We start from the raw sequence: 25,150 nt of genomic DNA, 5'->3' as shown, positions 1-25,150 counted from the left end.
AAAGTGAGTTCCAGTACAGCCAGAGCTATACAGAGAAACCCTGTCTCAAAACAAAACAAAACAAAACAAAAAACCCTAGCCAGGCGTTGGTAGTGCACGCCTTTAAACCCAGCACTCGGGAGGCAGAGGCAGGTGGATCTCTGTGAGTTGAAGACCAGCCTGGTCTACAAGAGCTAGTTCCAGGACAGCCTCCAAAGCCACAGAGAAACCCTGTCTCGAAAAACCAAAAAAACAAAAACAAAAACAAACAAAACAAAAAACCCAAAACAGATTTTACATACTCTATTTTAATGCCTACCAATGTCACATAGTAACTATTTCACAGAAAATTAATTGAGGGTTTAATTATGCTTAACTATTACCAACAGGTGGCTTTGAAACCACAAATCATATAAGTATTAAAATCATATAAGTAGAATTTGGGGCTGTTATGAAATAAAGTACTTTGATAGGCAAGAGCCAAAATAGTAAGATCTCTGAATGCTAAAAGAAGGAAAATGCAATTCAGTCTATAGACACAAAGGTGCCCTTGAATTTGTGAGAGGATAGTAACAATATCATATTTGGTATTTTAGCACTGGCTGTCCTGGAACTCAGAGAGACCCACCTGCCTCTGCCTCCCCAGTGCTGTATTTGGTGTTCTCAAGAGAAAACTCTGTTAACGCTAGCAGGCAAAACAGGAGGTGAGTACCAAGTCTGGAGGCTGCATAAGATCAGGAAAGCTAAACCCAAGGCAGGCAGACTAGGGTATTTAAAATACAACCCCATCCAAACTTCCTAATTACTTGCTCAAATCTGCCCTGGAAGCCCTCCAATTATGTGTGTGTGTGTGAGTGTGAGTGAGTGTGTGTGTGTGTGTGTGTGTGTGTGTGTGTGTGTGTGTGTGTGTATACAGGAGGGCATGTGAACATGTACTGTAGAGGCCAGAGGATATCAAAGACATCATAAATGTTACTAGGGTACTGTACATATATATTTTTTTTTGAGACGGGGTCTCTCATTGCCCTGGGGTCCCCTGATTAGGATATGCTGGCTGGCCATCAAACTCTAGGGGTCCAGCAGACTCCACCTCCTCAGCCCTGGAACTTCAAGGTCTGATCCATTTTGTGGATTCCAGCAATCGACTTTGGGTTCTTCTGCTTACACAGCAAACACCTGACCAACTTAATGAGCCATCCACTCAACCCCATCAATCAATACTTGATTTTCATTGTTGTGCTTTTCAACACCAGAATTTTATTTTGGCTCTTCGGCATAACTTTTTTCTTTCATGATATTCTTATTTTGATCACGTATTGTTTTCTTGACTTATTTGTCACTTCAATTTTTTAACTAACCTCAAAAGAAATGTTTTATAGTCTTTGTCAGATGTGGCTAAAATGCATGTATCTCTGGGTTTGATCAACATCAACACCCCATAATATTTTTTGTTAAGCATTAAATCATGTATCTAAAACTTCCTTGGGGAAAATTTGTGGACTTATTTTTTTCTTTTGAATGGACCATACACTACTGTTTCTTTATATGCCTCACAATTTATTTATGCTCCTAAGAAAAGATTTATTTACTTTTACTTTATGTAATTTGGTTTTGCCTGCATGGATGTTATGCACACTACATGTGTGCCTGGTGCCCGCAGAGCAAGAAGAGGGAATCGGATCCTCTGAAACTGGAGTGTCCTAGTTAGGGTTACTACTACTGCTGTGATGAAACACCATGACCAAAACAACATAGGGAGGAAAGGGTTTATTTGGCTTATGTTTCCACAACCACTATTCATCATTGAAGAAAGTCTGAAACTGAAGTCCAGGAGTTGATACAGAGACCACAGAGGAATGTTGCTTACTGTTTGCTCCCAATGACTTGCTCATCTTTCTTACAAAACCCAGGACCACCAGCCCAGGGTGGCCCCACCCACAATGGACTAGGTCTCCCCACAGCAAAATGCTCTACAGGCTTGCCTACAGCCCAATCTTAAGGAGGCGTCTTCTCAATTGAAGGTTCCCTCCTCTCCAGTCTCTCTAGCTTGTTGTCAACTTGACACAAGAGCAGCACATGGAGTTACAGACAGTTGTAAGTTGCCACGTAGGTACCGGTAGCTGAACCTGGGCCCTTTCCAACAGCAGCAAGTGCTCTTAACCACTGAACCATCTCTCCAGCCCTGCTTTGTGATTTTTGAACTTACTGAAAATTAAGACATTTGAATCACATGTGGTGATTGCAGAAATCAAGATCTCCTTCATCCCTCTTTGATGGGGTTTTAATTTTTGTTTTATTTTTATGTATATGGGTGTTTTGCCAGCATGTATGCCTGTGTACCACATGTGTGCCTAGTGGTACTCAGAGGCTAGAAGAAGGTATCAGGCACCCTGGAACTAGAGCTACAGATGGCTGTAAGATGCTATGTTGGTAATTGAACCCAGGTCTTTTGGAAGAGTAGCTAGTGCTCTTAACTACTGTGCCATCTCTCCAGCTTGGTTTTAATTTTTTTTTCCTGGCTCTTCTGTGAGCCTGATCTACTTTGCTCCACATAAACAGTTGCTTTTGAATGTCCTAATCTATGATTCTAAATAGTGAAAGAGAAACAATACAGATGCTATTCCCTTAAAACCCTTAAAAACTGTGTCAAAATACAGTCAAACAATGGTAGCTAGCCTGTGCTTACATCCCAATGATCAAAAGAAACAACCAAGGGCATATATAAGGCCCTGGGTTTAACCCCCAACATTGTGGGTGGGAGGTGGAAGATAAAAGAAGAAAAAAGCTCAAGCATTCTTTTTCTGCTCTATGACAACCTTGAGACCAGGATGTACTGAAAACTCTGAAACCATGAGTCAAAACAAGTTTTTCTGCCAAGCATCATGCTCACCTTTAATCCCAGTAGATGCAGGCAGATATGAAAATTCAAGGCCAGCCTAGTCTGCAGAGTGACTTTCAGGACAGACAGAGCTACACAGTGAGACCCTGCCTCAAAAAAAAAAAAAAGAGAGAGAGAGAGAGAGAGAGAGAGAGAGAGAGAGAGAGAGAGAGAGAGAGAGAATACAAACAACCACAATAGAACAAGTTCAACAACAGTAGGTAGAATAGCCGTATGTAAGAAAAGTGGGGGAGGGGGATAGGTACTGAACATCACAAAAAACAACTTGAGTTAACATACATGTACATGCATGGACCATTTCACACACTAACCACAAAATACACATTCTTCTCAAATGTATATGCAAGAGTCACCAGGAGAGACAACATGTTAGACCACAAAACAAGCCCCAATGGATTTTACAAGTCCACACAGAGGAACTTCCTCCAACCTAATAGGATGAAATTAGAAATCAACAGGAAGAGGAAAACTAGAAACTTTACAAACACGTAGATACAAAACAATGGGTGAGAAAAGAAAGCCAAAGAGAATTACAAAATGCTTAAAAATAAACCTACATAACATACATACTAAGTTTTATGAGCTGTAGTTATAACAATCATCAGAGGGAAATTCAGTTCTAAGTTTACATTAAAAAAAAAGAGAGACCTCAGAGGTAGATAAGGTAGAGTAGATGATGCATACTTGTAATCCCAGTACTTGAAAGTCAGAGGATAACAAACTCAGGGCCAATCTCTGGTTAAACAATGAGATCAATGCCAGTCTGAGATAGACCCAATTTCAAAATTCAAAAACACAACAAAAGAAACACACCAACAATAACAAAACACTCAGATCAAAAACCTAAACTTTACACTACAAAGATCTACAAAAAAGACATAAAAAAAAGTGCAAAGTAAGCTAGTCATGGTTGGTCTTTAAACCCCAGCACTTGGAAGGCAGAGGTGGACCTCTGTGGGTTTGAGGACAGTCGGATTTACAAAGGGAGTTCTAGGGCACTCAAGATTATATAGGAGACCCAAACAAAACAAAGAAACAAAGCTAACACAAAAATTTTTTTTAAGGTAAGGATTAAACAAGAAATAAAAGTACTTGAAAAAAGCAAGAGAAAAATCAATAAAAATTCTGAAAAAAACCAACAAAATTGACACTTAGCCAGACTAATTAGAAAAGAGACAATGTATAAATAACTTTAATAAGAAATGAAACCAGGGATATATTACTATAAACATTATGGAGTTTTTTTAATGACATTATTGCAATAACTATACATCAAAAATTAGAGAGCAAACAAGAAAAGGACAGATCCCTTGAAATAAATAAATGACCTAAACTGGTTCAAGAGCAAACCTCAATAACCCTATACTAAGTAAGGAGATTGATTTATCAATCAAAATTTCCCAAAAAGGAAAGTCTCACAGCATATAGTGTTATCAATGAATTCTATTAAATATTTCATGTTTTTGTTTTGCTTTTTTCCTCCGAGACAGGGTTTTTTTGAGTGATAGCCCTGGCTGTCCTGTAAAACAGGATGGCCTCAAACACACAGAAATCTACCTGCCTCTGCCTCCCAAGTGCTGGGATTAAAGACATGTGCCACCACTGTCTGGCTCTACTAAATGTCTAAAGAAAGAATTAACAGAGTTTTTCTTTCTTTTATTTCTGAAACTTCTGCAAAAATTTGAGGAATGAATGCTTCCGAATACATTCTATGCAGCCAGCATTTACTGATACCAAAATCAGACAAATGCACTCTAGATAAATAAAAATATAGATCATTGTCACTGAATACTAGATATAAAATAATCAACAAAACATAAACTTATTAAGTCCAAAAACATATAAAAAGAATTTCACCATGACCAAGTAGGACTCAGTCTACTTCACAGATGCAAGGCAGTTCAACAAAATCAATCTATGGAATACTTTGATACAAGAAAGGAATAAGGCACACGATCATCTCAACTGATGCAGAGAAAGCATCTGTTCATGGTAGCATGCCTATGAGAGTTAGGAATGGGCAGAAAATTCTTCAACATGGTAAAGGTGTTTATGAAAAACTCATAGTGAATACATACTCAATAATTTAAGGCCAAAAAATATTTTTCCTCGTAACATCAGGAATAAAAAGCAAGAATGTTCACTTTTACTTTACTGTTACTACTCCTGTTCAACATTGTACTAATTGCTAGAGCTATTAGACAATAAAAAGAAAAAGCATACTGTTGGAAAAGAAGTAAAATGATCTTTGTTCATAGACTACACCAACCGATAGCAGAAAATTAAAAGAGCTCAGAACTACCAGAATTAATAAGTGAATTGCAAGGGTTACACCAACACAAGAAAAAAAAAATCAGTGTTTTTTAAAATTATTTTTGGTCACTAGAAATAAGCACTAGGAAATGAAAATTAAGGAAGCAATTCCAATAAAAATTCATGAATGAAGCCTGGGCCATGGTGGCCCGAACCTTTGATCCCAGCAATTGGGAGGGGGGCAGGTGTATCTCTTGTGAGTTCGAGGCCAGCCTACACAGAGAAACCCTGTCTTGAATGCCGAAAACTAAAAAGCATTGCTAAAAGCAATTAATAAAGACTTAAAGAGGCATCTTCAGTTTTTGGACAGGAAGACACAAAAATTTTAATACTATTCAAAGCAACCTATAGATTCCATAAAATCCCATTTCCAAAGCCGTTTTCCAAGAAATGGTAGTCAATTTTCAAATCAATATGAAAATAGACTGGAGCCAGGCATAGGTGGTGCACGCCTTTAATCCCAGCACTCGGGAGGCAGAGGCAGGCGGATCTCTGTGAGTTCGAGACCAGCCTGGTCTACAAGAGCTAGTTCCAGGACAGCCTCCAAAGCCACAGAGAAACCCTGTCTCGAAAAACCAAAAAAAAAAAAAAAAAAAGAAAAAGAAAGAAAAGAAAATAGACTGGAGATATAGCTCAGTCGTACAGTATTTGTGTGGTGTCAAGTAAGCCCTAGGTTCAATTCCTGGTACCAAATTCAAATGGAACTGCCAAATATCTTGAAGAACAGAACATTTCTGAATAAAGATGGAGGACACACTTAATAAATGTAAAACATTGCCTGCAGAGTCACAGTAATTAAAGCAGTATGGTACTAGCATATGGATAAACATAGATCACCGTACTGTAGACAGCCCCGTAAAAAAACTCCTAAGCTTCTGGGCGTTGGTGCATACCTTTAATCCCAGGCCAATCTCTTGAGTTCGAGGCCAGCCTGGTCTACAGAGCGAGTGCCAGGAGAGGCTCCAAAGCTACAGAGAAACCCTGTTTCGAATTCCCCCAAAAACAAACAAACAAAAATAAAACAACAACAACAACAAAAACCTCATAAGCTAATTGATTTTCAACAAGTCCACTCAATGAGCGAAAGGTTTTTAACATGTTTTTAAACATGTAATGTAACATGGATATCCACAAAAGGATAAAGGGAGGTAAAGCAGAAATAGCTAGTAGTGGTTACACAACATTGTACAAGAGTCACTTAACTGTAGGCTGGCAAATGATTAAAATAATTATTCTGTATGTGTTACATAATAACGCAACCCCAAAGGGTAAATAAAATAAATGGAGACAACGCAACAAACAAGTAGATTGGCAAAGCAAAGGGAATTAACAAAGATATTCAAATTTTCTCATCGGGAAGAATACGTGGATGATTCCTTTCACTAACCAAAAACTATAGCTGGGTAGGCCTGGGCATGAACCTGATTTAAAATGTACACTAAACACTGGACAATCAACAGGAAACTTGTCTGGGTGGTTGGCTCTGGAGATCTGCGAACCTCCAGGGTAACCGGAGCTTGGAAAGCAAGGGATTGACCTAGGAAGATCCCCTAAGAAACACCGACATCCACAGGGAAGGGAACCCGCAGCTTCCCGCGTTCCCGGCTCCCACGCGGCGAGTCCACATCCCTGGGCGGGAGGGACTTACCACGGCTTTCGCGCAGAGAAGGTATTCAGGCCCATCCAAGCAGCGGACGGCGGGAGCCCTGCGTGCTGGCAGCGGCTGAGAGCAGGGCTGGGGCCCACCGCCCAAGGAAGAACCAGGAGAACCGCAGTCGCCGAGCGTATCCACCAGATGCTCCCCAGCCTCGGCCCGCGCCCCGCCCACAACGCGGAAAGTCCCTCTCGGGGGCCCGTCGTCCCCCGAACACTCCGATTGGCGGAGATGACCATGGGACCTGGAAGTTGTCTTTGTCCGGCCAGGGCTGCCCTTCCGGTTCCGTTGGGTCCCCCTTTGGCTCAGGTTGCCTGCCCCTCCCCCTTCCCGGAGCCCCGAGGGGCCGGAGTTCCTGGCGGTACCAGATCCAGATGGCGGCTTTCCCCCCGGGTCTGTAAGTTAGGAGGTGACCGGAGAGCCGGGCTGGTTTACGGGGTCTCTGGAAATGGAGCCCCCGTGGGGATCTGGATCGGCTACGACCAGCCCTGGGATGGGAGCCGAGGACCTAGTCTAGGCCCCGGGGGACTTGAGCCATCGGTCTGGCCCATGCTGCACCCAACCTCTTCCCCTTGCAAATCTGCAGCGGGGAGTCTCAGGATGCCCCAGGGACCGCCTCCTGGGAGCATCCACCTAGGGCCCTGTGGCTGGCCAGGACGCCGGACTCTGGCATTTTGTCAAAAGTGCTGGAGTTGAGGCCGGTAGGAAAGTGAACGGCGGGAGCTAGCCAAGGCAAGGCCTTCAGTGCGGACCTCGAGACCACTGTAAGTGCCAGGTTTTGATGGGTTTTATCCCTGCTCGGCTGCCGGCCACGGCACCTTTTGTATTACTGGCACTACGCCAAGCACTCGAAGGTTCATCACATATCTAGTGTTCATGGTCAAGTTTGGAAGCAATATATGAACAAATTGATGCTCGGGGTCGGGTTATGCAATTACTTAGATCAGCTGCTCCAGGGACGGTTGCTGGGAAGCCTGTAGAAAGAGTGGCCTCTAAGTTCTACTTCGTGGAAGTACCTTTCCGGCAAAAGGAAGAGTTGTACTACTACTGAGAAGTAACAGACTGTGTGTGCGTGAAGAAGGAGTAGGAGAGGGGGACGTTGTGAGCATTCTGAAGTGAATAAGTCAAGTGAAGTCCAGATAGTGAAAGGTTTAATTAATCCTAAAGGAGATGGGTTATCTTTTTGAAGCTCCCTTGGCAGGAAACTGTTACTGTCAGGTTTGCACTGCAGAAAGTCATTTTGTTTTCTGGGAAGTCAGATAGAATAGATAGCTGAATCTGGGCTCTCTAAGCTAAAATGTAGGCACTTCGATTGGAGATTATTTTGAAAAAGTATTGATATTATCCTGGTAAGATGAAATTAAATTAAAAATAGAGTTTTCGGTATTCTTACAAGAAAAGAAGGTGTTAATGTCTCATAGATTGAAGGAGAAACAAACCAAGTCTTAGTCAGTTGACATTTGAAAATAGTGATGCCATAATCAGAAATAAAACTATAAGGGCCAGTGGGAAATACAAATTCAGTTTTTATTTATGTTGAATTCATGTCACATAGAGCTGTCCAGCTTAAGAGTTAGGAACACAAATGTAAGACATTTGAATTTTGGCATGTGGGCAGATGCCATGAGAAGAGTTGGCATCAAGGAGAGAGTACTGAAAAATGATGATTTGAAGGATGATAGTTACATTAATGATGCAGAAAAGCAAATTAGAGTCCACAGTAAGAGAGGTAGAAAAGAAACCCCAAGAATACAAGGTGGACACAACTGTGGTGCCCCATATATCAGGAGAGAATTTTAAAGAAAGTCCATTAAATCATGCTCAGCTACTGGGGAATAAGAAAGAAAGAAAGGAGGTAACAATTTTAGTAGATGAGGTAATTAAATATAAAATATCAGAGAACTCAGTTGGTTTGACATTAAATGAGAAAAACATGAAGGATTTCACAAAAAGATTGACAGACCTTATTTGTTTATTTACTTAACACGTTGAAAAAGCACATAACAGACACCATTCTAAGCTATTTTGAAAATAAACTAATAGGCTGGAGATATGGCGCCTATTATGGCTGGTTCATTTCTCAGGACCGACATGCCTCACATCCCCCCATAACTGCAGTTCCAGGAATCTGATACCTTTTTCTGACCTCCACAGATACCATGCAAGTTGTGCACATACATGCAGACAGGACATTTATGATATTAAGCAATTAAATAATCTTTGATGATGAGCTTATTTAATTTCCCATTGCAATCTCATAATTTATTTTTGGTTGACCAGAAAGCTGAAACAGACTGGATAAGGAATTCACCCATGGCCATATAGCTAGTAAATGGCTGAGCAGAATTTTAGCCTTGGAAATTGAATTCCAGAGTCCACACTTTACTTATTGTGCTATGTGGTGACTATATAGGAGTCAAGGAGTGGGATCATTGTAAGGAAAAATAGACTTATTGATTAAAAAAGAGAGACCTACAAGGATAGCAAGGTTAAAAGAGGTAAGTGATGAGTTTATTGTGTATATGCTTTTTCTTTCTTTTGTCCTAGGGTCCTCTTCCATTCCATTCTATGTATATTTTTCCTACCCCAATGTAGTGTTTCATTTATAGTTTACTTAGGATTTACACTGAGGTTTCTTCTAGAGCTTCAGGCCTGCTTCTAACCAGCTAATAGATTTTCTCCTGATGCCACAAAGGCTCTCTGTGCACATTTTAATGCCCAGCCTTAGGATCACCCCTTTAGTATTCTCTAGATTACTGAATGACAATCAAAGATACCCAGTCACTTAAACCAAAATACTTAGAGTTATTTTGATATTTTTTTCTCTTGTTATCTACCTTGATGAGCAAGATCATTGGTTTGGGGGTGTTTGCTTTAAATTCTTTTTAAAATTTCTCCCTGTAGTCACAATCTCATCATTTCTCTCTTGATCTGTTAAAATGATGGCATTGTTAAAGGCTGTCCACTAAGCCATTCTCTATATATATTTTTATCTTCAAATTGCTGGATTTTGGATAGTGAAGAGTATAAGCATCATCATTTTTAAATATTAAATGTGTAGAGCAGGTATTTTCAAGTATATTAAGTTGAGTTTAATTTGGTTAAATTTAGTAATGAGGATAGGAACCAGAATTCTTACCAGAGGGAAAGAATAAAATTTAGAAAATAGACAGGCTTTTCTTTGGAATTGAATCTTGACAAGGTACAGCAACAAACTGAAAACAGAGCTTTTAAGAATGTATTTGCTTTTGCACAATTTAGTGATGCTTCAGAAACAGACTAGCAATATAGTGGTTTTTAAAAAATGAAACTAAATCCAAGGCTGAGGAGATGGCTAGGGGATAAGAACACTTGCTTCTTTTGTTCAATTCCAGAGTTTGGTTCCTAGCACCTACATCTTCTGGTTTGCAATCACTTATAACTCTAGTTTTAGGGCATCCAATATTATCTTTTGACCTCCACTGGCACCTGCATGTACATACACATATACATACATATAGACACATATACATATTAATAAAAACAAAATAAGTTTTTTTTTTTTTTTAAATCTGGAGCATACATGCAAACACTCCAGCTTTCTTTCTTTTTTTTTTTTTAAGATTTATTTATTTATTATGTATACAACATTCTGCCTCCATATATGCTTGCACGCCAGAAGAGGGCACCAGATCTTATTACGGATGGCTGTGAGCTACCATGTGATTGCTAGGAATTGAACTCAGGACCTCTGGAAGAACAGTCAGTGCTCTTAACCTTTGAGCCATCTCTCCAGCCCCCAAAATAAGTCTTAATAGAAGCAAAAACAAAAAATCCTGAGATCAGTAGGAGGAGGATAAAGACATAAGATGCAGTGAAGAATATATGTATGTTTTAGTAGTGTTAGTCAATACATAAATGGCTTGTCATTATAGTCTTCTGTACTGAACATACATTTGGTTTTAATTTGTACTTTTTGCTTTTAGATGTAAATCTTTTATTGAAGTATAACTAAAATGCAAATGTCTACAGATCACAATGTACTGCTCCATAGATTTTCTTGGTGATTTCCACTAGAAGAAAACTCTGACCCATTATTACACAGTTCAGGTTAGTCCTTCAGCTGTGCTGTGCCTTGCCCATTTGTTTCATGTATTGATTGACAGCTTGAGCTTGAGCACAAGTTCAAACTCTAACAATTAGCAATTTCTGTCTCTATTAATTGCAGCATATTTATGGTCTCTCAGCTTCATTTTCTTATAGGCAAAATGGGAGTAATAATAACCCACCAGTAGAAATTTTCAACACTGAATTAATTTATGTAAGGCATTTAGCAGTGTATTTGGAATGTGAGTCAAATTCAGAAGACATTAGGTATCATTTTGTAAAAGGAATTAATCCTGTTCGGTGAGTGGAGATCTAGATAGATAGATAGATAGATAGATAGATAGATAGATAGATATAGATAGATAGATAGATAGATCCCCAGACAGTTTTTGCTGTCCTAGAGCTCACTTTGTAGACCATGCTGGCCTTAAACTCACAAATATCTGCTTACCTCTACCTCCTGAGTTCTAGGATTAAAGGTGTGTGCCACCGCCCATTCCCCACCCCCAATGATTATTACATTTTTATATTACCTGTTTAGGGCGTGTGTATGTATATGTTTACTTTTAAGTCACCTATTTGTGCTTGTACATGTGGTGCTGGACTAAACCTAGAATTCCATATATACTAAGTACACATTCTACTACTGAACAATTATTTAAAAGAATTTTTTTCTATTAAAAAAAAAGGTATTGCAAATTTGGTTCTACGTGATCTAAAGAGTTCACCAGGTCCTCAAGAAAGGATATTATGGTATTGAAAATCATCTCTAGCCTGGTCTACAGAGCGAGTTCCAGGACAGGCTCCAAAGCTACAGAGAAACCCTGTATTAAAAAACAAAAACAAAAAAAGAAAGAAAGAAAGAAAGAAAGAAAGGAAGGAAGGAAGAAAGAAAGGAAGGAAAAGAAAATCATCTCTATTATAGGTAAATAATAATTTCACAGCAAGTATCACTCTAATGCTGTGTTTTATTTAATGAGCTGTGTAAAGTGTAATAAACAGTTGATCCTTATCCTCAAATAACTAATGACCTATTGGCAAAGGAGACTAGTGACAGGAAATAACTAATGGCTAAAGTATGTGACCTGGGAATAGATTATTAAAGGGATAATTGGGCTGATAGATATTAGGAAAAACTTCCTAAAGTAAACAACTGACTTCTCTAACTTTCTTAAACTGCAGCAGGAAGATCAAAGCAGGGCTTTCTTCTTTCTCCTTTCTTCTTCTTCCTTCTTCCTCTTCTTTTTCTTTCTTTCTTCCTTCTTCTTCTCTTCCTCCTCCTCCTCCTTTTTTTTTTTTTCTTTTTTTTTTGAGATACCTGTTTGCCTGTTCCTGATAAGTTTGAGAACTCATGAGTCGGATGTAAATGAAACTGAACTCCGGCTCCTCTGTAAAGAAACAGGGAACAAATTTCCCCAAAGAAACTTGACTTGAAACATTCTGAGTACTCATACTCTAGTCGGAAACAATTAATGTTCATTTTTTTCCTATAAGTAGGAAAACACAGCTGAGCTTTAGTAAATTCAAGACCAGCTTAACTCTAAAAAGAGAATGCCACTTTTGTTTGGCCACTTGAAACAACAGTCATTTTTATAACTTCGGGTTAAATTGGAACATTCACTTTTCCAGTTACAGAATGAATATTTTTAAGCTACTACTACTAAAACTGACCAGTGATAATAGAATTTGGCTGCCTCAAAATACTGATAATATTCCCTATGTTTTCTAGATTTTCCCTTGTTTGAAACTCATTGATTTCTCTACCATATTCCCCTTTCTGCATTTCTCTTCTCCCAGGGCAATTCCTAATTCTTATTGAGATTATTAATTATTCCCACATTCAGAATGCCATAGAAGAGAAAACCTTACAGTTTGTGATTATTAATGTACACATGCCACACCCTCCTAAATGTTACCTCTTTCTGTGACATTCACCTAAACATTGCTGCAGTTTAGAATTTTTTTTGAGCTAGGTTCTCACTATGTAGCTCAGGCTAGCCTGGCTCTTGCCTATCTACCTACCTCAGCTACTGAGTACGGTGTGTTTAGGTTTGTGCTGTCAGGCCGAGTTTATCATCATTCTTTCCTTCCATTACCAGTTGTCAAGTTCTTTGAAATATCCTTTACTATTTTTTTCCCCTGCTTGTTTCTTATTACCATTTTCATTCTAGGCCCTTGTGGCCTCATTCGTGTAATGCTTCCATAGATATTAATCTGGTCTATTTAACAAAATGCTTTTTATTGTGAGACTCATCCTGTAGGTTCAACTGCTGCATACTGAGCCCTTCCTGTGTGTTTGGTATGGTGAGAGGTGAGGAGTAGTGTGTGCCTGCCAGTTTGAACAGAGGAGAGTCTGGTCAACAGACTGTTCCCAGCTTCAGTCCCATGAAGTAAGATGTGTATGTTGCTGTCAAATGCCAGGGAATTTGTAGCCTGGACAGGAAGGAATTATTTAGTGAAGCATTTTGAGTGTAATGTAGAGAAACTATGCTGAGAGCCCTAGAGGTAACTCTTTGTTGTAAGTGGTTGGACAAAGGCCTCTCAGGAAATAGAGAGCTAGACTGGCTAGAATTCGGTGTTCTAGACTAGTGCAACATGTGTGACAAGCTTAGAGTAAACAGATATGTTATGTACCAAGCGCTGAGGGATGGCACCTAGACACTGTCATCAGGAGCTGACAGTTTTTGAAAAAGTAAGATTATGAATTTTGGGCTACAGAATTTAGATGTGATGCCTGGCATAGTGGTGTATGGCTTTAATCTCAGCACTCAGGAGGCAGAGGCAGGTGGATATCTGTGAATTTGAAGTCAACCTGATCTGTAAAGAGAGTCCAGGACAGCTGGGACTGCATAGAGAGACATTGTCTCAAAAAAACAGAAAAACAACAACAAACAAAAAAAACCCTCAAAAAACAAAATCTTGATGTATTTCAGAAAAGCTGGTTGTCTTGCTTTACTATGAAGTAAAGGACTGTTTAGTACACAAAATTCAAGCAGGATTTTCTAAGACATTGAGATTATAGAACTGTTTCTCAGAGATAGAACTGGCATACCTGTTAACCTGATAGGTTAGTTTCTTTTTTTAAAAAAAAAAATTATGTTTTTTAAAACACTCTTTTCTCATTTTACATACCAATCCCAGTTCCCATTCCCTACCTTCCTCCTGCTACACCCCCCTCCATCCACTCCTCAGAGAGGGTAAGGCTTCCCATGGGGAGCCAGTGAACTCTGGCACTTTATTTTAAGGCAAGACCAAGGCCCTCCTCCCTACATCTAGGCTGAGCAAGTTATCTTTCCAAAGAGAATGGGCTCCAAATAGCTGGTTCAAGCACTAGGGATAAATCCTGGTCCTACTACCAGTGGCCCCACTGACTGCCTAAGCCACACAACTGTCACTCACATTCAAAGGGGCAAGTTTGGTCCTATACAGGTTCCCCTGCTGTCAAGTCCAGAAAGACTAGTTTCTTAAAAGTGAATACAGGTGATTTTTAGTGATTAATACACTGGAATTTTGGTATTGGTGTGGCTAATCTATCCTTTCATTTTAGAAAGACACATGAGAAGTCAAGAGAAAACCTGGAAAGAATGCAATCAAAACATGAAGACTTTCCCCCCAAAAAATTTTTGCATAGAAACAGAACAATATGCAGAATTAGTTTCAATTGCTTATTTTTAACAGTATTGTGGATTGAACTCAGCTTCACGTAATGACTAGACAGATTATCTATTGAGATATAGATATTCTCAGCCCGATGCATAGTTTTGGCAAAGAAACCTTTGTGGTTGATTGTATTCCATATTTACCTTTATTAATTTTATTTAAATGACTTATAACCAAGAGGTTAGCCTTCATCCAAGAGACATTGGAAAGTTACTGAAGAGATTTAGATGTGTTAGATATAATCTATCATTTTTGAAATGTGCTATATAAGTTGAGTTTCAGAGAAGAGTTGGAATCCAAGGTAAACATTTACGAATTACTTCTAGTAGTCCCCATGAGAAATGATGGGCACATCTGGGTAAGAAGGAAAGAACAATCTAATAAGTATTAAATCTGCTCCTATTCCCACTCATGCCCCACTGATTGGTTCATCTGATACTGTTTTATTCTCCATATAAAGAAATGTTTCTTACAAGAGAGTTTAGATTTGTCCATAATGTACATGACAAAGAATTGTGCCTTTGTCAATGAACAAACACCATTTCCTTAGTCTGTGACTTTCATCACAGAAATACTTATATGAATAAATTCATATCAGTTTAAACCAAAACAGGAGGGGGGCAATTCCCATCAAGCAGTGCCCCTATAGACTCTAAAATAAAGGGCTTGGGGAGATAGCTTAGTGGTTAAGAGCACTCTGCTATTTCAGAGGACTCCAATTCAATTCCCAGTGTCTACATGGCAGCTCACAACCATTGACAACTCCAGTTCTGGGGAATCTGGCACCATCTTCTGGCCTCTGTGGGGATTAGACACACACGTGGCACATAGATATATATGCATACAGGCAAAACAATAATATGATAGGAAATGAAAGAAAAGAGAATTTTGTTTTGGAAAAAAACAGGTACTTCTTTCATGCAAAAGAATAATCTCTTCATTGTTACTTAGGTTATGATGTTTTCTTTTGAACCAATAGAATTCTCATTTGAGAAGTGAAAAATAAACTTCTTGGACTAACTTGAGCATTGTTTGTATTAAGTCTCTTAAAAGTTAGCTAAATGCCCAGTTATTTACACTTCTATATGTCTACTCTGTGGGTACAGTTGGTACCTGATATTGGTAAAAAAAAAAATTTTAATGGCCTTTGAAAGCTGTTATTATAAGTTTTTTGATACTTACAAAACATGACAACACATTTGGTTTTGAAAGGTAAATCCAGGTTTCTAAATTGCTTAAATTTTCTTAAATCCCACCTTTTTTACATTTCTGTTCTTTAGGTCTGCCAAAATGTCTGAAAGATCAGATCTCCTTCACTTCAAGTTTGAAAATTATGGAGATTCAATGTTACAAAAAATGAACAAATTAAGAGAAGAGAATAAATTTTGTGATGTTACTGTTCTCATAGATGATGTTGAGGTACAAGGGCATAAAATTGTTTTTGCTGCAGGTTCCCCCTTCTTAAGAGACCAGTTTTTACTGAATGATTCCCGAGAGGTGAAAATCTCCATATTACAGAGTTCTGAAGTGGGGAGACAATTGCTCTTATCCTGTTATAGTGGTGTGCTGGAATTCCCTGAGATGGAACTGGTAAATTACTTGACTGCTGCGAGTTTTCTTCAGATGAGCCACATTGTAGAACGATGCACACAGGCGCTGTGGAAGTTTATAAAGCCAAAACAACCAATGGATAGTAAAGAGGGATGTGAACCACAGAGTGCTTCTCCCCAGTCGAAAGAACAGCAGGGAGATGCCAGAGGCTCTCCAAAGCAGGACTTACCTTGTATTCATCCATCTGAAGACAGTATGGATATGGAGGACAGTGATATTCAGATTGTTAAGGTAGAATCTATTGGGGATGTTTCAGAGGTTAGAAGTAAAAAAGATCAGAACCAGTACATTTCTTCTGAACCCACTGCTTTGCATTCATCAGAGCCCCAGCACTCCCTGATAAACTCAACTGTGGAAAACAGAGTAAGTGAACTAGACCAGAGCCATCTCCACAATTATGCCCTCTCTTACACAGGCAATGATGACATCATCATGACCTCAAAAGATGTCTTTGGGCCTAATATTCGAGGTGTAGACAAAGGCTTACAGTGGCATCACCAATGCCCAAAGTGTACCAGGGTGTTCCGTCACCTGGAGAACTACGCCAACCATTTAAAAATGCACAAACTCTTTATGTGTCTTCTCTGCGGCAAGACTTTCACTCAGAAAGGCAATCTTCATCGACACATGCGTGTACATGCCGGAATTAAACCTTTCCAGTGTAAAATCTGTGGGAAAACCTTTTCTCAGAAGTGTTCCTTACAGGACCATCTTAACCTTCACAGTGGAGATAAGCCCCATAAATGTAACTATTGTGACATGGTTTTTGCACATAAGCCAGTTTTGAGGAAACACCTTAAACAGCTGCATGGCAAAAACAGCTTTGATAATGCCAATGAGAGGAATGTGCAAGACCTCACAGTGGATTTTGATTCTTTTGCATGTACAACAGTCACAGACTCTAAAGGTTGTCAACCACAACCTGATGCAACACAGGTCCTGGATGCAGGTAAACTGACCCAAGCTGTGCTCAGCTTAAGGACTGAGAGTTCATGTGTAAACTGAGGAATGACCTAGTGTGTATAGCTAGAATTGACTGAATGTGTGGCAATAGTGCTGAGTCTTTTTAGGAGTGGTTTTGATAGTTTCTTCTCCAAAACCTCTAAGCAAGTGGTTGTGGATGAGCACCAGCAGACCAGACAACTACCACTTGCAGTGGCTTTGCTTTCCTTTAGGCTTCTCCTGGCTCTTTTTGAGTTATTTATCCTGTGATGTCTGTTTTCCTTTCCTAAGGAATAATTCCATTTGTCTACCTAGTGTCAATACATGTCTCAGACTGACACTATTTTAATCTTTTTACCAAGCACATTTTGGAGGTACTAACAAGTAATATCACCTACTTCCCACTAATAGATGCTGTGTTTAGAAAAAGTTCCTATTTTTCTTTGTGGGGAAAAATGAGATTGGGATATGAAGTGATACTGCTGTTGACCTAAATATGTGATACAGCGTCTGTTTGTCTACTGTGATTCATCTAAGACTGATGATCATTGAGTCTGCTTCCTACCATTTGTACTTTTTTTAGAGCTGCTATGAAGAAGTATGTTGGTTTGTACTTTAAACACTAACACAGCCCATTGAATTGTTCTTATAACCCAGAATACAACCCTTTCAGCAACATCTGCAGGCAAATAGGGACTACTATGGGGAGGGTAACCAGCAAATAATAGAAGTATAATAAAACAACAGTGTCCACATGGAAGGTTTTCTAAAGATGTCCCAAGAGGCCAGCTGCTTACCTATGTACCCTGTTGAAGTGCTTTGGGCATATTTAAGTGAGCTAAACAATAATGAATGGCCTCTATAGGAATGAACTATACTGGATTCTGAACTTCGTATCAGAGTCTATTGCATAAGAAAGGTGAGTTTGGCCATCACTTTTGTGCAGTTTATAGTGTCTCCTGGTTTTTCTTTTCTCATGTACCTTCATCTTGAATACATGAAAGAAAAATTAAGTGGGATCCAGAAGAACAACCAGAAGTTTTCCATTTAGATAGTTTTAGAGGTACACAATTCACTGTTCACTTGGCCACCTTCCACAGTTGATCTTGAAGGATGGAAAAAAAAGAAAACAATTCTTTATTCTAAAGTACATTTCAGACATAATTTTGAGCTTGTTTTTGACCCAAGGGTCACAATAAGGTGTAGGATTGCTAGAGAACTTAGAAACTCTTGAAGATTGTTTACACTGTCATTTTAAATCAGAGTCAAACAGGTAGCCTGGCCACCATTGGCCAAAATACACCTGACTAAATATGACTAACTGCCCTCATATGTCTTTCCTACTATACCTTGGCTTTAAAGATGGTGAATAATAATAATAGATTAACAGAAAGTTTCCAGTTTTTTTTTGTTTTGTTTTGTTTTGTTTTTGTTTTTTGAGACAGGGTTTCTCTGTGGCTTTGGAGGCTGTCCAGGAACTAGCTCTTGTAGACCAGGCTGGTCTCAAACTCAAAGAGATCCGCCTGCCTCTGCCTCCTGAGTCCAGGTTTTCAGTTTTGTTTCACTAATTTTATATCCCTTTTGGCTTTTAGAGACAGCCTAGGATTTTGCCAACAAAATGTCACAGGACTTGTGATAATTATCTTTTTAAACTTAATTATTTTGGTGGCTTGTGCCTGTAACCTCAGAATTCATGATGTTGAAGCAGGAGGGGTGCTGTAAGTTAGAGGCCAGCCTGAACTAAGACCTAAATAAATATAATTATTTTATTGTGCTGGGAGACAAACCCAGTGTCTCACATGTGCTAGACAAGCGCTGAACCTACCACTAAGGTACAACCCTAGTCTATTAGTTGTTTTTTAGGTAGATTAATATTACATTATTTCTAAGTGTGAGCATGGGTTATGAAGGAAAGGGCAAGTTAGAATGACGTGAGATAGATCCAAATGTGAGCTGTTTTTGTCTGAGGAACTTGATTTCTATGAGACTTTTGTTGTTATTTCTGAGCTATGGGAGTATATACACCGATAATCCAAAAATTAAGCTTAATATATGTAGATGACAAGAGGTCTTAGTTTGTTATAATTTGATGTATTCACACATGGCTCTGAGTTGAGGCATAATTTCTACTAAATATTTAAATAAGAATATAGTTGACTAATAAGACTTGTAGGTACTCTATGCCCAACATCACTCATTGTATGGTTTAATAATGATTTCTAGCACTCTGAATTTTAATGATTCATCCAAAGACAATGGAATTTACCATGTTATCCAATGTTTTGAATAATTACTCTGAAATTTTTTTTCATAGGAACATTTCAAAATCATGGGGCTCCACGTGTTATTATTCTTGTCTGGTTTCTGTTTGTCTGAAGACTAAAAACAGCATGGCTTCAAATGATACTGATCTCTTGTTGGAGGAGATATATTGATTTATTTCAGTCACTCAAAGGCCTTTTCTTTTTCTTCTTTTTTTTTTTTTTTTTTTTTTTTTTAATTCTGGGGAGTTTGAACCCAAGGTCTCAAGTATGTTGAGCATGCTTTCTACCACTGAGCTACTCCCACAGCCTCAAGAAACATGAGCAATCAATTGGTATTTCCAGGTACCATGTTAGACTCTGAGGATAGGAAGGTAAGATTGATATGATCCTTGTCGTTATAGGACTTACAGTGTCAAGTGATTTTAGTGAGACATGGTCTCCAGTTTACTTTATAACTAAGAATGGTTGCCTTGTTTTCCTTTGATCACTTAAAGCAGTGGTTCTCAACCCATGGGTCCCAATCCTGTGGTGGGTGGGTTGAACAACCCTTTCTTTCACAGGGATCACCAAGACCCTTAGAAAACACAGATGTTTACATTACGAGGAACTATATCAAAGGGCCTTAGTATTAGGAAGGATGAGAGCCGCTGACTTAATGTCAGCTTTCTTGGGGTTTTCTGTTATTTAAAATTTATACTTTTCACTTACCTAATTTATGGTCTCTTCCATTTCTTGTCTGGAGAATTCTTAACTTGTGTGAGACATTTAAGTTTGGTGGGACTTGGGTTCTTTGCTTAAACATTTCTCAGATTTTACTGCAAAGACATCATTTTATAGTGGAAGAGTTGGTTTTTTGTTGTTGTTGTTGTTGTTTGTTTTGTTTTTTTACACTAGTCATGTACCTTAGTGCCTCAGCATTTGGGTTTTTGTTTTTTTGAGGCAGCCTCCTGAGTGCTGGGACTGTGCCACCATGCCAGGCTCAGTATTTGTGTTGTATGGATTCCTAGGAAAATTTCAAAAGGAAAAGGACTCTCTTTACTGTAGTTTGGTCTTTTAAAGATTACTGTTATTTATTTATTATTTAATATTAAAACAAGCTCCCAACAAATGGCTGTGAGGCAAATCAGGTGTGGTTTTCCTTTAGAAGATATGTGAAGGGTGACTTGTGTCACCATTTTTAAAATACTGTCCTAAACAAAAATTTAGAGCATTTTATTTCAGCTCGTGAGTGGCTGTTCTAAATCTGTTGTATGTTAGACATACTTTGAACTACCTCTTTACTTAAAATGGGGAAGTTTCCTTAATAAAAGTGTGACAATTAAACGGTGGTGTCATTGACTTATTTCCTTACTCTCTTCCCTCCCTTCTCGGTTGCTTGCATTTAAATTCAAGAATGTTTTTACTCTTTAAAACACATCTTAAGGATGGTGAGGGGCTGAAAAATGCGCTCATATTTCCCCAGCATGCAATGACCCTGGGGGAAATTATGAAGCTGCTGAGAACACACACACACACACACACACACACACACTCCTCAAATTGGAACTTTGTGAATTCTAAATTCTGCAAATGCAAAAGATAGGTACATCCTATTCCTAAGTGACCGTCTTCCCTTGATGTGGCATATATTTTGATGTGTAGGTTCAGTTTTGAAGATAAATTATTTCCAACTGGATGGCAATTTATTGAGGAGCAGCTTAGAGATCATGTGTAATCAGTATTAACCATTTCTGAAGGGTAACCGGCAAGGCCCCCAAAGGACTAGAAGACCCCCGGGCACTGTCCAGCAGCAGGCCTTGTACAGCAGGGTGAGGATGCCAGGCAGACACAGCAGGGCGCGCTGGCCGCAGGCCTTTCCTTTCGGCCCCGCCCACAGGGGAACGGACAGAAAAGACCCGGTTTGCCAGGATTCTGACGTTTTTTCTGTCATTCCAGGATTGGACAAAGTGAAGGGGGGAAAAAAAGCCGTTCAGGATGTCCTTCCGGGTCGTCCAGAGGGTCTCCGTAAAGAATAAAGCTGGTTGACACCGGAAGTGTTTCCTCTCGGCCGCGGTCCATCTTCCGGCCCTGGCCGCCGTTGCCGCGGAAGCCTCCAAGCCAGTTTTGTGAGTCGGTGAGTGAGAATGAGGGAGACACCCGGGGGGAGGCTGGAGGACGTGGCTGCGCAGCCAGGCGCGGCGTGGAGAACCGGGTGCGGTGCGGGGCAAGTGGCAGGCCGGCCGTGTGGGATTCACGTCAGCGCCTCCGACTGTGTGCGGGCCGCTATGATCCCTGGAGATCACAGATCCGGAGCAAAAGATTCTCTGGGAGACGAGCAGTCCCGTTAGTCTCTGATTTAGGCTCAACGGAGCTAAAGCACGAGTTGGGAAGCGTGAATGTAATAGGCAAATGTGGATTTCGCATGGTTTTATCTGTACAATGATGAGTATATGGAAAACGGGCCAAGAGCGAGCTGTAAAAGGTGGGGTAGGTCGAAATCATGAAGGAGTTTGCATTCTTTGTGCAAGCACAAGGCTTTCCGGGAAGTAGGGGAGATGATAGACTTAAAGCATAAGAGGTTTTTTGTTTTTTGTTTTTGTTTTCTCTTCCTCCCTTTATAACCATAATGTTAATTACGGTGGGAATTCAGGATGGTAGTTGAGAATATTAAAAGAGTGCTTTGTCAGGAGACCTGTTGAAAGTGATTACAATGGTCAAGGCACAACTAGGAACTTGTAGTAGTGGTGGGTGATAGGCAATTTGAAGATTACAGTTTCTAATTTAAGATGCTAAGTGAACTTTTTTGTGTCACTGTGTCTATTACTGGTATTTAAAAGTTATGTACTATGAGATGATACAGAGATGCATTATGACATTCTGGATTTATAGATGGTGATTTGGGGACAGATTCATCTCAAAGTGGAATTTAGGTCTTCATTTTTCCCAGTACACGTTAGGAAGGAAGTGGGGGACTCTTTACCATAATACCACGGGAAAGCATTGCCTGTCCTGTATCATGCTTGTGCTCTGTTTTGCATAGATTGTGACCATGGCTGCTGAGTCTGATGTTCTACACTTCCAGTTTGAACAGCAAGGAGATGTGGTCTTACAGAAAATGAATCTCTTGAGACAGCAGAATTTGTTTTGTGATGTATCAATTTATATTAATGATACTGAGTTCCAGGGGCACAAGGTGATTTTGGCTGCTTGCTCCACTTTCATGAGAGATCAGTTTTTACTCACACAGTCAAAACACGTCAGAATCACCATTCTGCAGAGTGCAGAAGTTGGAAGAAAGTTGTTGCTGTCCTGCTACACAGGAGCACTTGAAGTGAAAAGGAAAGAGCTTTTGAAATACTTGACTGCTGCCAGTTACCTTCAGATGGTTCACATTGTAGAAAAATGCACAGAAGCTTTGTCCAAGTATCTGGAAATTGATCTTTCCATGAAAAACAACCAACACACTGATTTTTGTCAGTCTTCGGATACAGATGTTAAGAATGAAGAAGAAAATTCTGATAAAGACTGTGAGATCATTGAAATTTCAGAAGATAGTCCTGTAAACCTAGATTTCCATGTTAAAGAAGAAGAAAGCAACACAATACAATCTGCCGTAGAGAGGTTGACATCAGAGCAAGGGGGAATGAAGTCACCAGAGCTCTCGACAGTGGACAGTGGGTTTAAAGAGAATGAAATTTGTATCCTCCATGTAGAATCGATCAGTTCAGATGGTGTAGAGAATGGGCAATTTTCACAGCCGTGTACCTCCTCCAAAGCAGGCATGTATTTTCCTGAAACACAGCATTCACTGATCAATTCTACAGTTGAGAGCAGAGTGGCAGAAGTTCCCGGAAGTCAAGATCAAGGGTTATTTTGTGAGAATACTAATGGGAATCATGGCACAGTAAATGAGATCCAGAATCTGGATGAGAATTTCTCATTGAGGCACCAGTGCCCCAGGTGTCCAAGGGGCTTTCTTCACGTAGAAAACTATCTGAGACACCTTAAGATGCATAAACTGTTTTTGTGCTTGCAGTGTGGGAAAACATTTACACAGAAGAAAAATCTCAACCGGCATATTCGAGGACACATGGGTATACGACCCTTTCAGTGTACTGTGTGCTTGAAGACCTTCACTGCTAAAAGTACACTTCAGGACCACTTGAACATACACAGTGGGGACCGGCCATATAAATGCCATTGTTGTGATATGGATTTCAAACACAAATCTGCTCTCAAAAAGCACTTAACCTCTGTTCATGGCAGAAGCAGTGGTGAAAAACTATCTAGGCCTGATCTCAAAAGACAGAATCTACTGTAATCAAATCATGAACTTTGGACGTAAGCATAGGATTACTCTGTTAGGCATGTCTGTTTTTAAAGATGTATCATTGGTAGTGTCCCCGCCCCCCAAACTTTAGCTTTCATTTTGTTCTTCCTACGTGTTAATTCATTCTGAATTTCTAATTTCACAGTTGTGAGTGGAGTGGTTAAGTTTATGGGATACTACATTGTCTCAAACATTAGGTATTAGTCCTCTGTTCGGCAGTAATTGCAGATTCTGATTTGTAGTTTTTAGATTAGAGATTTAATGTTGAGTCTAACTGTGTAGTAACTTTAATGAGTTAGAATGACAAGAAAATAGATTTGAAAGCATAGTGTCATCCATTACTATTAATTTTGACAATAGATAAGACTAACAATTTTCTTTTTAATGTTTACCCAGTGTACTTGGATTATAGCTAGAAGACTAGGTTACTGTTTTAAACTAAAGGAGCACAAGAGTCACATGGGACCAGCAGAATGTCCTTAGAATTGCATTTTTTAAATATCCAAGAGAATTTGTAATTAGACCCTATTTCTGATTACATATAATATAGTTGGATTAAGAATTCTGTGGCTAATGCAAGTATTTTGTTGGCTTAGATTAGAAAGTTATTTTTCTTAAATATTAGTTTTATTGATGACATCTGTTCTACTGTTTACGGAGTGTTCTGTTTTGCTTTGTTTTTATTAACATGTACTAAAATTGACCTTTCTCTGAGAAGTTATATTTCTGTGAATTTAACACATATAATAACTTTCTGTAAGTTGGATTCAGAACAGTTCCACCACCTTCCAGAATGCCCTTATGCTCCTCCGTTGTCCACCCTTCCAACTCTAAATTCTAGTAAGGGTTCATCACTATAATTTGTTCAAATCTGGGATGATACGAAACTGGAATCTTCTAGTATGTTCCCATTTGGTATGTTTATTTTTACCCAATATAATGCCTTCGAGCTTCATTTATGTGTATATTAACAAGTCAGTTTTAATAATACGTTTTGTTTTACTTTTGATGTGATTTGTATAGCCAGGCTGGCCTTGAATTTGCCTCACTTCTTGAACACTGGGATCAAGCCTAGTCCCTTTTCTGTTTTGAATTGCCTATATATACATTTTCTTTTCAAGCAGTAACCAGGTGACTAGTTTAAATTTAGAAAGCTACTATAATGGTGGCACATGTCTTTCATCCTAGCACACGGGAGGCAGAAGCAGGCTGATCTCTGTGAGTTCGAGGCCAGCCTGGTCTACAGAGTGAGTTCCAGGACCAAAAAAAGAAAAAAAAGGAAAAGAAAGAAAGCTGCTATAATTAGTTATAATGTCTCATTTATATGAATATCTTTAAATTCAAAATGTTTTGCCCTTACCATGAAGAGCAAACTTCACAGCAGGGAAAATCACCTTCTCTTACTGTAGGAAGCACTCTTTTTTTTTTTTTTT

General features: G+C 39.2%; 4 protein-coding genes across 5 annotated transcripts in view; 3 read left to right on the top strand and 1 right to left on the bottom strand.

Moving 5' to 3' along the window:
• The window catches only part of Rabgap1 (RAB GTPase activating protein 1), a 131,761-nt gene extending 124,738 nt beyond the window's left edge, over nt 1-7,023 (bottom strand). The window contains exon 1 of the mRNA XM_027423567.2: nt 6,840-7,023. The gene's annotated coding sequence lies outside the window, so the exon portion shown is untranslated. The remainder of the gene's footprint in view (nt 1-6,839) is intronic.
• Dennd1a (DENN domain containing 1A) overlaps nt 1-25,150 on the top strand; it is a 1,920,886-nt gene that overhangs the window by 857,567 nt on the left and 1,038,169 nt on the right.
• Nucleotides 7,185-24,672, top strand: Zbtb6 (zinc finger and BTB domain containing 6). 2 transcript variants are annotated; one of them, XM_035447003.1, is made up of 3 exons: nt 7,185-7,242; nt 21,344-21,521; nt 22,428-24,672. In XM_035447003.1, the coding sequence occupies exon 3, from the start codon at nt 22,437-22,439 to the stop codon at nt 23,706-23,708; it is 1,272 nt and encodes a 423-aa protein (XP_035302894.1). In that variant the 5' UTR covers nt 7,185-7,242; nt 21,344-21,521; nt 22,428-22,436; the 3' UTR covers nt 23,709-24,672. The 2 variants fall into 2 exon arrangements, with proteins under 2 accessions (XP_035302894.1, XP_027279383.1); XM_027423582.2 differs by lacking the exons at nt 7,185-7,242; nt 21,344-21,521 and adding an exon at nt 21,540-21,869.
• On the top strand, nt 7,205-18,269 carry Zbtb26 (zinc finger and BTB domain containing 26). Its single transcript, XM_027423580.2, has 2 exons — nt 7,205-7,242; nt 15,872-18,269. The coding sequence occupies exons 1-2, from the start codon at nt 7,220-7,222 to the stop codon at nt 17,205-17,207; spliced, it is 1,359 nt and encodes a 452-aa protein (XP_027279381.1). The 5' UTR covers nt 7,205-7,219; the 3' UTR covers nt 17,208-18,269.

The sequence above is a fragment of the Cricetulus griseus genome, chromosome 6, assembly GCF_003668045.3.
Source record: "Cricetulus griseus strain 17A/GY chromosome 6, alternate assembly CriGri-PICRH-1.0, whole genome shotgun sequence".
In the NCBI taxonomy this organism is placed as follows: domain Eukaryota; kingdom Metazoa; phylum Chordata; class Mammalia; order Rodentia; family Cricetidae; genus Cricetulus; species Cricetulus griseus.
The sequence above is the reverse complement of the archived record's forward strand: the minus strand, read 5'-3'. Positions and strand labels throughout refer to the sequence as shown.